The 15766-nt window shown below is 39.8% G+C and overlaps 1 protein-coding gene across 1 annotated transcript in view; it reads left to right on the top strand.

Moving 5' to 3' along the window:
* Positions 1-15766, top strand: part of KIAA0226 (KIAA0226 ortholog) — a 118025-nt gene that overhangs the window by 74992 nt on the left and 27267 nt on the right. The window contains exons 3-6 of the mRNA XM_006884205.1: positions 9454-9537; positions 11208-11367; positions 12117-12223; positions 13790-13943. Coding sequence (XP_006884267.1) covers positions 9454-9537; positions 11208-11367; positions 12117-12223; positions 13790-13943 — 505 coding nt within the window. The remainder of the gene's footprint in view (positions 1-9453; positions 9538-11207; positions 11368-12116; positions 12224-13789; positions 13944-15766) is intronic.

The raw sequence follows: 15766 nt of genomic DNA, 5'->3' as shown, positions 1-15766 counted from the left end.
TACTATTCTATAATTTTCTTTTAAAACATTTATTTTTGGTATATACAAGACATTTACACAGTTTTGAAAACAAGAATAAAACTATATACAATAAAATGTCTTGTTCCTTTTTCATTTCACTGGATAACTACTATTTACTAGTTTCTTTCCAGAGACATTTTATGCTTATTAAAAGAAAATTTTAATAATATGCTGTGTTGTACAATGGTCATTTTATAATATTGTATTGTATATAGACTATAATTTATTTTACAAGTTATCCATTGATGGACATTTAGATTGCTTTTAATAATTTTTGCTAATAAGAATACTTCAGTGTAATTATACTGAATTAACTCCGTTTCATAAGGACAATTACTGTAAAAATAGAAGGATTACTAGTAAGATGTCTACAAAAGTCCAGAGGGTGAAGGGGAGGGAGGAGGGAGTCTGAGGATGGAGGAGGTGGTGAAATCTTGAGGGCACCGAGTTATGTGGGCAGAGTGAGGGGTTGAAGAAATTGGAAAGGATCCAGTGGAGACCTGAAAAGGTGGGATAATGATGGGTATGGTGATTGATTTTATAAAACACAATGTAGGTGAGTGAAACTATGAAACACAGATGTGAATATAGAGGAATGTGTGAAACACAGTATATATAAATAAAACACAATGCATATGAATTTGTATGCAAACAAATATAAAAGAAAAATAATTTTTAAAAGAGAATGTTGCACTGTGTACAAATAATTCTAAAAGTAAAGTTGTTATTGTTGGTGTTGATTGCCATTGAGTATAGCACAACTCATAGCAACTCTATGAACAAAAGACCTAAAGCTTTTTTATAACTGTCGTCATTTCTCCAAGTTCATAGAGTTTCCAGAGGCATGTTGTTTAGGAAGTGGATGCCAATCCCGCTTACAAACCTGTCTTAAACTGGGAGCTCCACTGAACACTGTCCACCTTGGGCAACTGTTTTGGCATTTGACACCCCCATGGCACAAGGTTCAACATCACAGCAAACCTAGATTACCTCAGTACAGCAAATTGATAGAGAGTGCTGTACAACTTAGAAGAACGTTCTGACAAAATACAACAACACTAGTCTTACTTAGCAATGGTTAAGTGCTGTCAAGTTGAATACGAGTCATAGTGACCCTATGAACAAGAGAGCTGAACCCTGTAGTAACTAACATAATTTCACTATGTTCAAACCTGAATCAATCTGGGAACTCCTCGTAACACTGTCCTTGATGGTTAAACATTATGGTTTTTACTTTATGTGATATAATAAATGTAAGGAAATAATTCCTGTAGGTATAAAATTCTTCAGTTAATATATGTACCCTTAAAAACAATATATATGATATAAAAGTATATAAAGCTAAATTAGAAATCAAAGAATGAGCTGTAATATATGGCTAGAAAATGATGTTTGATATTAGCAATAAAATAACTGCCAAACTCAGGTATTAAGTGTTCAAATTTATTATAAAATTAAAAGGTATGAAAAAAAGAGATAAGCATTTTAAGATAACCCAAAGATGCTGTTATGTGCCGTCGAGTTGCTTGAACCCATAGATACTAGTCTGATTACATATCAAAATATATTTTCAGTATTAAGTGGAATATCTTCAACTGTATATAATTCCTACTTATATACTTGATAGAGATGTAGTTTATCAAAGTATCCTCTGATTCTTTAGAAGTTAGTTGTTGTTGTTGTTAAGTGCCATCGAGTTGTAGGCGACTCATAGCGACCCTATGAACGCAAGACCTGAGCACTGTTCATAGAGTTTCCAGAGGCAAGCCATTTCAGAAGTGGATGCCACTCCTGCTTCCAAGCTTGTTTTAATCGGGGAGCTCCACCAAACACTGTCCACCACGGGTAGAAGTTAGTAGGTTAAAAAAATACATGCATTGAACTTTTGACACTTACTGCTAACCTGTGCTCCAGGTCCTTATATCTACATACTCTCTCACCAATAGTGTAGAAGATTATCTGATTCTTCACAACCTGGCTAATATATAGAATTTTAGTCAGCTGTTTGAGTGTTGCTGATAAAAAAAAATACTTTCTTCCTGTTGAGTTAAGGCTCATAGTGGCATAGAAATTGAAGAATTCATTTCGTAACCAAAAGGTCTGCGATTCAAACCCACAAGCCTTTTTGAGGAAGAGAGACTAGGCAGTCTACTTCTGAAAAGGTTTACAGTCTTGCCAATCCTACAGGCAGCTCTAGTCTGTCCTTGATTCACAGTATAACTGTGAGTCACAATCAGCTTGATGGCAATGGGTGGTTTGTTTTGTTTTCACCACAATAGAGGAGCTATTACATTTATTTTCTGTGTAAATGCAGTCATCCCCTTTTACCTGCCAAACTCCTCCATCCTTCCATTTTCCTCTTGGTTTGTCTTTCTTGCTGGTTTACAGGAATTCTTTATCTGTTAAGGAAATAACTTCTTCCTTTGTGATGTGATTTGGAAATAATTTTTTTCCTAGTGACATTTATTGTATCTTTTACTATGCAGAAATGTCTGATGTTTAGTAAATCAAATTAATAATTTATTTTATGGCTTCTGAGCCTTGTGTAATACTCGAAAAGGGATTTTTTACTCTGAAATTATGGAAAATATCTTCCAGTGGTTTCTTCTGTTATATTACTTCTCCCTCCCATTTTAGACCACTCCTTTGTAATTTATTTGGAATACGCTTAATCATCAGTGTCTTTGAATCTATTTCTGGTTTTCTATTATAGTTCTTTATTACCACTCACATTTAATTGTTGTGCCATCTCATGATTAGTCTCACAGCATCTCTTCTTGTTTTCCCCTCAGATGCACAAAATTTGTCTTAATAATGTCATTTTATTAAACTGAAAATTGTTATCTCATTTCTTGATAAGAACTGGAAAAGCTTTAATCAGGATTGTTGACTAAGAATAATCAAGCAATAGTAATAAATATAACTCACTTTATTTAAAACATGTCAACTCACCTTCTTTCAGCTGATTGGGGGTATAATACCCAAACTTTTTCTATACATATGCACTCTTACAATTCTACATCCTTGTAGGGGATATAAACACTAATGATACATTATGTATTTTTACTACTTTGAATATCTTTATACTAAATTAGTGATCTAAAGGAGTGCAGTGAAGGAAATGGTGGGCATAATTCAATGGTGATTAATTTTTAAAAACATAATGAATGAGATGAATTGAAATCAGGAAATGTGTCAGGGATGCATCCTGTCTCCATACCTTTTCAATCAGTGTGCAGAACAGATCAACTGGGAAGCTGGGCTTTGTGAGGAGGAATGTAGCATCAGGATTGCAGGAAGACTCATCAACAACCTGCGTTATGCAGAGGGCACAGCCTTACTTGCTGAAAGTGAGGAGGACCTGAAATAACTTGCTGCAGAAGATAAAAAACCATAACCTTAAACATGCATTATGTCTCATCCTCAAGAAGAGAAAAATCCTCACCACTGGACTATATTCATAATTTGTTCTGCTAAAATTAATAAGAAGTGTTGAGTCAATGCTGTCCCAAATACTTGATTTGCTGGATAACTCTATGATTTCTAACATCAGTAGCACTTCCTTTGTTCAGTTCTCCAGCTCCTCTATGTCCCTTGGGTTCAGTGGTTCATTGTTAAATGTCTGCTAGAGACTCAGACCCATCAGGGGAATGACTCACATGACTGTAGATATACTGGCTAGTTTTGCAGAGACTGATGAGCTTTGTAGACAATTCATTGAAAGCAGATGTCCCAAAAAAGAGAACATCAGTTTATGTAAGCTTCTAGTAAGGTGGGGCTTATATCCTATTCTAATCTTCTCTCCTTAATACAATAAATACTTAAGCACAAAATAACCATTTAATCATTGGCTGGGAAATACGTTTTGAAAGATAAACCTCAGCTGGACTAATAGGTAACATAATGAAGAAAGGAGAAAATATTGAAATAGTTAATTTTCATCTTACTTGGATATACAGTCAACACCCTTGGTACCAAAAGTCAGGAGATTAGGAGTATATCGCATTGGGAAGGTCTGCTGTTAGGGACCTCTCCAAAGTCCTGAAGAACAATAATGTCAGTTTGAAGACTAAGGTGCTGTTGATTCAACCTGTGTTCTTTCCAATCACCTGCAGTGCATCTGAAAGCTGGACAGTGAATAAAGATGACAGAAAAATTAATGCTTTTGAATTATGGTATTGGAGAAGAGTACTAAATATCCCATGGACGGCTAAAAGAACAAACGGTTATGTCTTGGAGAAAGTGCAATCAGAATGCTCCATAGAGGCAAAGATGGTAAAATTTCATCTCACATACTTTGGGCATATTGTTAGGAGAGGCTATTCTTTGGAGAGGGGCAGAATAGGGGCAATATGCTTGCAAAGGTGGAGAATCAGTGAAGGAGAGAAAGACCTCAACAAGATGGATTGACAGAGTCAATTGACTGCAGCAATGGGTTCAAGTATGGCAGGGATGATGAGGACAGTGCAGAATAGGACGGGGTTCATAGGGTCTCTTTGACTTATACCTGACAACACATAACAACAGCAACTTGTTTTGAGGCTTTTCAGAGCATACTACTCAGTGTTCATAAAAATACTTATTTTATCATTACACATATTTTTTGTTGTTATTATTTACAGTCAAGTCAGATCTGACTGGTACAGGAGGAGATTGCCCCTCCTTCCCCAGCAGAGCATCTGGTGGATTCGAACCGCATGCCTTAGGGATTGCAGCACATACACATAATTATTAAAGTGGAAATGCTAACAGGTACAACTGAGCTAAGGTTTTATAATATAAAGATTTTGTTAATATGTTCAGCTTGAGAATTTCTTTCTCAAGGTTCTATCTCACCACGTAGCAGGTCTTTCTGAACTTATTCATGTGTGCAGTAGGGACTGAAGACATCCATTCTAGCTTTTAATGAAAACATTTTCAACCATTTTAAGAAATTTTGTACATCTGAATGGGAAGGAATCAGGGTTTGAAAATGGATTCTTTTACTGGATAGCCTTTTTATTCATACATTTGTGTTTGAATTATGGCCCAAGGTCACTTTCATCTAAAGAACTTACTGTAGTATTTTTCCTCCTTTCTTCCTTATTTTAAAAAATTGTAATTTTAACCAAAGTTTACAGAAAAGCTGCATTTTCATTCATTCATTGTTGCACATTTTCCTTCCTACCCCTCACTCCCTAGTTCACTTAAAAAAAATCATTAATTGTTGCATGATCTGTAGTATTTTTTGTGAAGTGGGCCTATTAGGAGCAAATTTGCTCAGTCTTTTTCACTTGGTAGTGCCTTTATTTTTGAAAGATAGCTTTACTAGGTATGGACTTCTTGATTGACAGTTGAACATTTGTTCAATTGGAACAGTTGTTCCACTGCCTTTTGTTCACCATTGTTTCTGCTGAAAAGTGAGCTGTTAATCATATTGGAGTAAATGTAGGTGTGTGATAGTTTTGAGCCTAAGTAGACTCCTCCAAACAATTGTTTTTGTTCTTCGGTGTCAACAGGTTGACATTATTCTATGTACAATAGAATGACACCCTGTCCAGTGTTATGCCATCCTCACAGTCTGCTCAGCTTAAGCCCATTGGTAGTCACTGTATTAGTCTATGTTGTTGAAAGCATTCCACTCTTTTACTCTTTATTCAATCATATTGCCCTTTTCAAGGGACTGACCCCTCTTTTTAAAATTTTTTTATTATTTTTGTGTGTACCGTCAAATCGGATCTGACTGGCACAGGAGGAGATTGTTCCTCCTTCTCCAGCAGAGCATCTGGTGGATTTGAACCGCACACCTCTGGGATTGCAGTGCAGCTTCTTGCTACTAGGCCACCAGAGCTCACTGGACTGACCCCTCTTGACAACATGCCAAAAGTGTGTGAGATTAAATATGCTGACTGTACATCTTCCAGAACAGATTTGTTTGTACTTTTGGCAGTTCAGGATATATTCACTAGTTTTCACTAATACCAAAATGCAAAGATTTAATTTCTTCTTTGATCCTCCTTATTTATTATCCAACTTTCACATGCATATGAGGCAATGGAAAATACTATGGCTTGGGTCAGGCACACCTTCGTCTTTAAAGGGACATCCTTTCACTTTAGCACTTTGGAAAGGTCTTTGACAGTGGATATTTCAAAGTAACACATGTTTTGATTTCTTGACTGCCGCTACCATTGGTGTTGATTGCAGATCCAAGTAAAGTGAAAACCATTGACAACTTCAGTCTTTTCTCCATCTATCATGATGTTCAATAATGATCTAGTGGTGAAGATTTTTATTTTCATGATATTGAGATATAATCCATATTGAAGTATGTAGTCTTTGATCTTCAGTAAATGCTTCAAGTCTCCATCACTTTCGACAAACAGGGCTGTGTCATAGCCATAATGTACAGTGTGATGAGTCTTCCTCCAAGCTTGATGCCATTCTTCTTTTTTTCTTCCCCGTCCCCCAGCCCACATTCTTCTTTGTATAATCTAGCTTCTTGGGTTATTTGCTTGTCATAAAGAATGAATGTGGTGCTTGTTATGTGCTATTAAGTTGGAATAAACTCATGCCAGACTTTCCAGCAGGTTTTCAGAGCCTATAAACTGCTCAGGAGAGATTACCTATCTTTCTCCCTTTTAACATTTGGTGAATTTGAACTACCTTTCTTTGGATTGTCAGTATAACTCCTTACTGCTAAGCCACCAGATTTCCCTACTGAATGAATAGGCATAGGGAACGGATGCAGCCCTGCCTCACACCTTTTATAATTTTAAACCACAGAGTAACATCTTGTTCTATTCAAACTGTTGCTTACTGGCATATGTATGTACAGATTCCACATGAGTATTGTTAAGTGTTTTGGGATCCTCACCCTTTTCAATATATCCACATAGTCAAATATCTTTACATTGCCAATAAAATAACAAGTATACATATTTCTCTTGGCATCAGCAGCCAGGGAATGAAAAGATATATTGTGATGGGAAAGTCTGTGGTTAGAGACCTCTCTAAAATACTGAAGAGCAACGATGGCAGTCTGGAGACTAAGGTGCGTCTGATACAGGCCATGGTCTTTGCAGTCACTTGCTATGCGTCAGAGAGCTGGACAATGACTAGGGATTATAGAAGAATTGATGCCTTTGAGCTGTGGTGTTGGAGAAGAGTATTGAATATACCATGAACTGCTAAGAGAACAAACAGGTTTGTCCTGGAAAGGGTGAAGCCAGGCTGCTCCTTGGAGGCAAGGATTCTGAAGCTTCGTCTGACATACTTTGGACATGTTGTAAGGAGGGACCAGTCCTTGGAGAGGGACTTGGAGAGTAAGACCCTTGATGAGATGGATTGATTCAGTGACTGGGGTAATGGGAGTAGGTGTGTCGGAGATAATAAATTGTCACAGGATAGAGCAGGGTTTAGGGCTGTTGTACATAGGGTCGCTATGAGTCGCAGGAGACTTGATGGCACATAACAACAACAACAACAGCAACATCTTTCTGGTATTCTCTGCTTTTAGTCAAGATCTATGTGAAATTAGCAATGATGTCCTTTGCATCATAACCTCTTCTGAATCCAGCTTGAATTTCTGGATGCTCCTTGTCAGTGTACTACTTCAACCTTTTTTTTTTATCTTTAGCAATGTTTTACTTGTGTATGATACTCTTCATCACTTTCCATATTCTGATTTTTTTTTTTTTTGCAAAGGCACAAAAGTAGATCTCTTTCATTTGGTTGGCTAGGTACGTGTCTTCCAAATTTCTTGACATATATGAGTGAGCACATCCAAGGAGGCTGCATCTGTTTGTTGAAACACCTCAGCTGGTATTCCATCAGTTCCTGAAGCTTTTTCTCCCCTTCTATCAATGCCTTCAGGGTAGCCTGGACTTCTTCTTTCAGTATCATTGGGTCTTGATCATAGGCTATCTGTGAAATTGAGTCATTGCCAACCAGTTCTTGTGGTACAGTGAATCAGTATATTTCATCATCTTTTGATTTTTTTAAATGCATCTTTCAATATTTTGCCCATAGTATCCTTTACTATTGTGACTCAAGACTTGAATTATTTTTTCTTAATTTCTTTCGGCTTTAGAAATGTTGAACATGTACCTCCCTTTTTAATTTTCTAACTCCAGGTCTTTGCACATTTCATTATAGTACTTTTCTTTGTCTTCTCAATTCTTTTGAGATCTTCATTTCAGCTCTCTTGTTGTATCATTTCTTCCTTTTACTTTAGTTTCTGTACACTTAAAAGCCAGTTGCAGAGTCTCTTCTGACGTTTATTTTGGCCTTTTATTTATTGTCTTATTAATGACCTTTTTGTTTCTTGTTGTATGCTGTCCTTGGTATCATCCCACAAGTCTTCTGGTTTGTGGTCATTAGTGTTCAGTGCAGCGGATCTGTTCTGATATGGTGTCTCTACAAACCAACCTAAAGTCTAGGCTGTGTCTTCATTAGTTCCCCTGATTCTCCACCCAGTTGCTTTTTGCTTCATCCTAATTGTTCTTCAGAGCTTCCTTCAGTTTACATTTCTTTTTGCTTTGGTGCAAATAAAGTCCATCCTTTGGGGAGAGATTTGTAGCTGTCTGCTTTATGGCCTGCTTCTCCCCACTAAAAAAAATCTCTGAGTTGGGGCTTGAAGCTGGGAGTGGGAACAAAGGTAGTCTTATCTAGGAGAATCTCTTAGGCTCTAGTAGCTAAATGTCCAGAGAAGAGAGGTAGCAGCCTGGGGTCAGCTTGGCTTGCTATGAAACTCATGAGCCAAGGGAAGGACTATGAGGTCCCCAGTATTCCCAGCCTGCCATACCCAAGGTTGATTCTCTGCTTTATGAGTAGGGCTGGATGAAAGAAGGGAGCCTCCACCTCTTGGTCTCACTCATATCAGCAGCAGGAAGCAGGATTAGAAATGCCTGAGTCCTGCTGTTTCTGGGAAGAAAGCCCTTCCTGGGAGCTGCAGGAAGAGGCAGGCCTGTGCTCTTGGCTAAAGCAGTCTAGAGGAGAATCTTCACGGAATAGAAATAGGTTTGGGGAGAGAGAATGATTCTGGTTTAAATACTACACACTCTTGCCTTTCTTAATGGTCATAGATTTTTCCAAATAGATGTTTCTTCATTTGCCATTAGCTCTTAAGACCACGTCGAGATGCTTTGAATGATTGTTTTTTAAATAATTTTTCCTGCCTTCTCATGAAGCGGCCCAGTGGAACTCTTTAAAGCCATCATGCTGGAAGCCAGTCTCCCTCCATAATGTTTTCTATCAATGAAAGGATGATTGAAATGCATTTGAAGGATTATCCTTCGAAGAAGTGAAAAGATGTAGGATTTCCTTTAATTGTGGCTGAGAATCATTGCTGAGACGAATGACAGCTCGGTCCTTCGTCCTCTCTTTGAATGTCGGCACTTTGAAGGTCTGCCCCTGACTGGCTGTGATTTGCTCACTTGTGTGTTGTTTCAGGTATGTTGCCACCAGGCCGATTACTGGCAGTTTGTGAAGGACATTCGGTGGCTCAGTCCCCACTCAGCCCTTCATGTGGAGAAGGTAAGGAGCAAAGAAGAGGGGATGTGTGTGTGTGTGTGTGTGTGTGTGTGTGTGTGTGTTCTGGGGTGTGTAACCAAAGACTTCATTCATTGTCTGATGGTCTGCCTGAAGGATCTCTTAGGCTGTAAGAGTGGAGTCTGTCAAAGTTTCTTATTAACTGAGGTTAAAAACAGTGAACTGAGAATAATGTATCTAGGATATAGGGATAAATTGAATGAGAGTGTTTCTAGCCTCTTTTTTTAATTTTTTTTATGTATTTTTTTTTAATAAGCTTTAGAAGCCTATTGTCCAGGTCACTTTTTCCCCTTTGGAGAAGAAATGAAAAAATGTTACTATATTCACCATATCTATGAATATGGAAGGAAATGTGGACTTTTTGGAGGCCAGTGTTAGATGGAATCAGATGTGTTCCTTACTGCTTTGGCAACCAGCGTAGCACTCTGACTTCCTGTTAGTTTACAGTTGCTATTGAGTTTATGTGTGTTTTTATTTAACCATACATATTGTGGAAATTTCCAAAGAGATGCAAAATTAGCAAGAATAGTATAATCAACTGCCAAGTATCTAATCACCTGTCGTCAGTACTTGTCTGCCCCACCCCCTCTGAGAGGTACAGCTGAGACGATGTCAAAAAAAGGAAATTTGCTTCTGAACAACCAAGGAGCAGACCAGAGCCAGTGACTTTCTATGTAGATGTTCTCTGTCCTTCCCACTATTCTCCACCCCCTTACTAAGCCTCATCTACCTTCCTTTTTCTAAACTGTGTTGCTATAGTCACTTCCCCTTAGGAGGAAATAAATGTCATTCATACATTAAAATTGCCGTTCACATGCTTTTTTATTATGAACTGTAAGACATTGCTTTTTAGAAATAGCTGAGTAGAAGGATGCTCCAAATAGAAAATCCTGTTTGACTTACTGTTGTTGAGTGCCATCGAGTCAGAACCAACCCGTAGCTGACCCTCCGGTGGGTGGTTTAAGAGGCACTTAATCACTCGGGAGGAGATTGCCTGTTCTTGTCCTGAGGGGAAGCTGGTGGATTCAAACTGCACGCCTTTGGGTTTACAGCTCAGCTTCTGACCATTAGGTCACCAGAGCTCCCTCCCATGGACTAGAATGTAAAATAGAGGTGCTTGCATGGCTCCTCTTAGGTGGCATTTCCCCTAGATTTTTTGTTTTGTTTTCTGGTTGTGTGCTGTCTAATCAGATCTGACTGGCACAAGAGGAGATTGCCCCTCCTTCTCCAGTAAAGCATCTGGTGGATTTGAACTGCGTGCCTTTGGGATTGCAGTGCAGCTTCTTGCCACTAGGCCACCAGAGCTTCCTTCCCTAGATTCTTTCACTCAAGTTTTTGTCATATTTTTTTACTGGATGCTACCAGGATTCTAGGAGAGAAGCAAAGCGATCAAGTTCATTCTTCCTTATATAAATCAGAACAGTGCTTCTTGGGAGTTAACACATAAAGACCTAAATCTAGCAGCTTTAATCTTCTTTCTGAAACCTTATATGATGTCTTAAGCACTTAAATTCGTCACCCAGCAGTGAAGCCATTAATTCCTTCCTTTTCTCTCCTTCCTCAGCAACTCCAAGATGCTAGTCCTCAGGTTCTTAGGCATCACTCTTGCTGTATCTTCCAGAATGTGTTTTGATTCGTGTCCCTTTGCCTCCCAGTTCATCAGCTTGCACGAGAATGGCCAAAGCAGCGCCGAGGCTGTGAGCGAGCGCGCCGTTGCGGAGTTGTGGCTGCAGCACAGCTTACAGTGTCATTGCCTCTCAGCCCAGCTCCGGCCTCTGCTGGGGGACAGGCAGTACATCAGAAAATTCTACACAGGTGGGTGGTGGTCCCTGCGCCAGGGGGGCTCCATGTGCTTCCTGATTCCCTGCCACCTCCCTGTCCCTATCCACTCTCTCTCTCTAACCTGAAGAGCCTTACTTCACTTGATGGCATAGAGATCCTGATTAGAAACATGGCTCCAATCTTCTCTCTCACTTTCCATAAAATACAGTCACACTTTTTGCTAAGGAATTCCCCTATTTCAATGTATACAAACCAATAATGTTCCTTTATTGAGAATTTCCTATGTGTCGATTGCTGTTATGTGATTTTATACATACACTCTTCACGATAACTCTGGGATTTTATATTTTCACCTTTATTTTCCAATCAGGGAACCAGAGCTCAAGGAGATTCAGTGACTTGGCCACTGTCACCTAGCTAATGAACTAAGATTCGAATCTGGGTCTTTAAAAAAAATAATGCTGTTTTATATATCTGTAATTTCGGCACACATTGTTCAGTGACGATAGTTAGATTTTTCCGATTTGTCAGCATTATCTTTGTATCCAGATTGTCCTGTTTCTAGTTCAGATCTCTAGTCTTTCTGATCCTGAAGCCTCTGGTTTTGGCCTCCTTTCCTGCATATTACTTAGCTTTTCCTATACTGTACTTTCCCTGCTTCTCCTTCTCCCCACAGTGACCAAGTTCTCTTCATTTGCACCTTCTTTCTGTCCCCTTTCCTGAGCTTCGAGCAGGGCTACAGAAGGAAGCTAATGTCCCTCTTGCCCTTTATCTCTCTGCAGATACTGCTTTCCTGCTAAGTGACGCTCACGTCACAGCCATGCTTCAGTGCCTGGAAGCAGTGGAACAGAACAATCCTCGCCTTCTGGCTCAGATTGATGCATCGATGGTAAAGGGGATAAGGAATCATTCGTTTATCTATGCTGGGCCTCTGGACCTCATCTTAGTGGAACTCTCTGCTACTCTAGTTAGGCAGTTAAGAACTCAAAGACTTTTTTTGGTATTTTTTTTTTTACAAAAGTTAATGAGAAGGGGAGGTACCATCAAATGCCCGTTGAGCTAAAATATTTTAGGCTTAGGTCTGTTTGGAAGCAGTAATATCTTTGTTAAAAACCTTAGTACCTTAGTCTGAGGAGGCACCTCCCTAAGAGCAGATTTGACAGAACTGAGAAGAGGGATGTTTCTGAATCAACAGCAGAGTTTATTGAGTTAGATCTCATGTTAGCTCGTATTACACAGCATCATTTTTGTGCTTGAAGTATAAAGAAAATGTTGTTCCTTAACGTTGTACATAATTAACTCTCACATCACTCACCCAGACACTCATATTATAGTCACTGCCTCAGCTGAGGCATGGAGTTAGAGGACTCTGCTTTTAGAAGAGGTCCCGTAGCTCTCCTGCCTTCTTTCATTTGGTTCTTGTTTACCATTGTTGAATACTTTTAGAAGCAGATCTGGTGCAATGCATAGTGTATGCATCATCTCTTTCAATTCTCACAACTGTTTGTTGTTGTTGGTTGCCTTAGAGTTGAGCATGACTCATAACGACCCTGTGAACAAAAGGCCTGAAGCCCCTCTATAACTATCAACATTTATTAAAGTTCATAGAGTTTCTGGAGGCAGGAGACATTAATCTTATTTTATAAAGGAGCCTAAGGAGGCACAGAGAAGGTTGCCTAAGGTCACTTGCCTAAGGTTTGAACCAAATCGTTTATAAGTAACCAAACCTGGCAATCCCAGTTGCCCAATTTCTGACTCCACATGGCGAATCTTAAACACTTTGTTATGCTACCTCCTGATAAAGTCCAGGAGGATTCCAGGAGTAAAAGCTATGCTATGTGACAGGGCTCTTGGGAGTTCTTTGAGAAACAGCTGAGCATAGTAGAGGGTAGCTGTACTGTTTCTGCACAGAACTTGGTGGTGCAGTGTTTAAATGTGCAGCTGCTAACTGAAAGATTGCTTCACACTCACCTGGTGGCTCTGTGGGAGAAAGACCTAAAGATTCTTCTAAAGATTAAAGCCTGTAGAAGCCTGGCTGGGGAGAAGTACAACTCTGCCACAGGAGGCTGCTGCAAGTTAGAAAGAAGTCAGTGGCGCCTAACCAAATCAAGCTCTGGCGGCCTAGTGGCAAGAAGCTGTGCTGCAATTCCAAAGGCACACGGTTCAAGGCCATCAGCTGCTCCATGGGAAAAGGATGGGCAGTCTCCTTCCATGCAATAAACTGCCTCTAAAAACCTGCTGGAAGGTCAGCTGTGGGTCGGTTCCTACTCTATGGTACACACCACCACCACCTAATAAAATCAGCAACAGCATGTTGTGTCTAGAAGCTTTGGGTATAGTTCAGGTCTGCTTTCCAGAGGCCAACTTCTCTCTGCAGCATTCTACAGGGCTGATGGCTTTCCCTGCTTTGAGAGTCTCTGTCCTTTATTCATATGCCTTCCCTCCCCACTCCCAGTTTGCTAGGAAGCATGAGAGCCCACTGCTGGTGACAAAGAGCCAGAGTCTGACAGCGCTGCCTGGCTCCACACCCGCCGCTCTGACCAGCTACACTCAACATTCCTACTTCGGGTCTTCTAGCCTCCACCAATCCGTGCTGAACCATGGCTCAGGTGAGAGGGCAGGAAGGGGCAGGTATTCCATGTCTCCTCAGCCACTGAACACAGACCATTGTGAGTGTGCACAGTTAGGGGCATCAAGGCTACGGTGACTCTTAGCGACCCTTTCAACACCACCTATGAACCCTGCCCTCTCCTGCACCATTCTCACCAAGTGCAGAGCCTTGGATTGGTGCAGTTTGTCAAACTTCATGTCTTATTAATGATAGCCTAAAGAGTTATGTAGGGAGCTCTGGTGGCCCAGTGGTAAAAACCTGTGCTGCAATCCTGAAGGCATGCAGTTTGCATTTACTAGCAGCCCCATGGGAGAAGGAAGGGCAGTCTCCTCTATGTTGATTAACTGCTTCTTAAAAACCTGCCAGAACATGGGTGACCCTAGAGGACATTATGCTGAGTGAAATATCTCAGAACAAAAGGACAAATACTGCATACCATCACTATTAAAAAGCAGGATTAATGTGGAGGGCTGGGGAGAAACCGAGAAAGAGGGCATAAATAATGAACACTGCAATTGGAAGAGATGAGGAATATATGATTAGGTGTCATCTGTATGACAACAGTACAGAATAAGAGGTATATAGCAAAGTGGACTGGGGAAGGGGAGGGAGGGAGGAAATTATGTAACAATGAATGAATATTTTTTTTAAAAAAATGTGAACTGGGGGAGGGTGGGCAGGGAGAAAAGTGCAACAATGAATGAATGGAAATCCTCAGTCTCTGTAAACTTTCATTAAAATTAATAATTATTTTTTTTTTTAAAAAAAAGAAAGTAAGCAAGGCTTATGAGCTGGTGTAATTGGCAGGTTTTGGAGTCTCTCTCTCCCTGCCCTACCCACCCCACATCAGGGCTCCCAGCTTCTATATACTGCAGGGATGCCTCCTTTTCTCCAACCACACACAGGAAGTCTAATTGTAATCTCAAAAAAAAAAAAAAAAGTGAACTGGGAGGGGAAGAGAGGAAAATGTGCAACAATGAATGAATGAATGAAAAGCCAACATTTCTGTAAACTTTAGTTAAAATCACAATAAAAAAGGAACAAAAAGAATAAAAAAACCCCAAAACCAAAAAACCTGCTAGAGGGTCAGCTGTGGCTTGGTTCTGACTCACCTGTATACAACAGTTATGTAACAACTAACCTGAACTAATTCAGTTGTTGTTACATGCTATTAAGTCACCTGTGACCCAGAGTGACCCCATGTACAGCATCTCTAAAGCCTGCCCTGTCCTGAGCCAGTCTCACTAGTTCCAACACATCAACCCCCTTGCCCCAGTCACTATCAGTCCATGTCATCTGGGATCTCCCTCTCCTGCACTGTCCCTCCACCCTTCCAAGCATGGTGTCCTTCTCCAAGGACAAGTCTCTCCTGGCCATGTGCTCAAAGTATGGGAGTCAGAGCTTCAAAATCCTACCCTCCAAGGAGAAACTTGGTTTCACCTTCTCCTAGACAGACCTATTTGTTTTCTTGACAGTCTATGGTATGTTCAAAACTCTTCTCCAGCAAATTCAGTAGAAGAAAGCATTATTTCTAAATTCTCTGGATTTTTTTAAGTCACATTGCCAAGAAGACATTTAAATTAAAAAAATGCAAACATTTACTGAGTGCCTACTATGTACCCAACTCCTTTATAATCAATTTCTGTGTCTTTATTATCTCTTTGACTCCCGTAAAAGCCCCATGAAGTTGATATTATTATTTGTGCTCATTTTATTAGTGTGCAAACTAATACACAGTGAAGCCATGCTCTCAAGAGCCCATGTACTTGGCTGATTCTAAGTATTTTGTTTTCAGTTACATTTCACTGACATTTTTTTTAT

Source organism: Elephantulus edwardii, unplaced genomic scaffold (assembly GCF_000299155.1).
Source record: "Elephantulus edwardii isolate Elephantulus edwardi_28Jun2011 unplaced genomic scaffold, EleEdw1.0 scaffold00032, whole genome shotgun sequence".
In the NCBI taxonomy this organism is placed as follows: Eukaryota; Metazoa; Chordata; class Mammalia; order Macroscelidea; family Macroscelididae; genus Elephantulus; species Elephantulus edwardii.
This window is presented reverse-complemented; position numbering and strand designations above follow the sequence as displayed.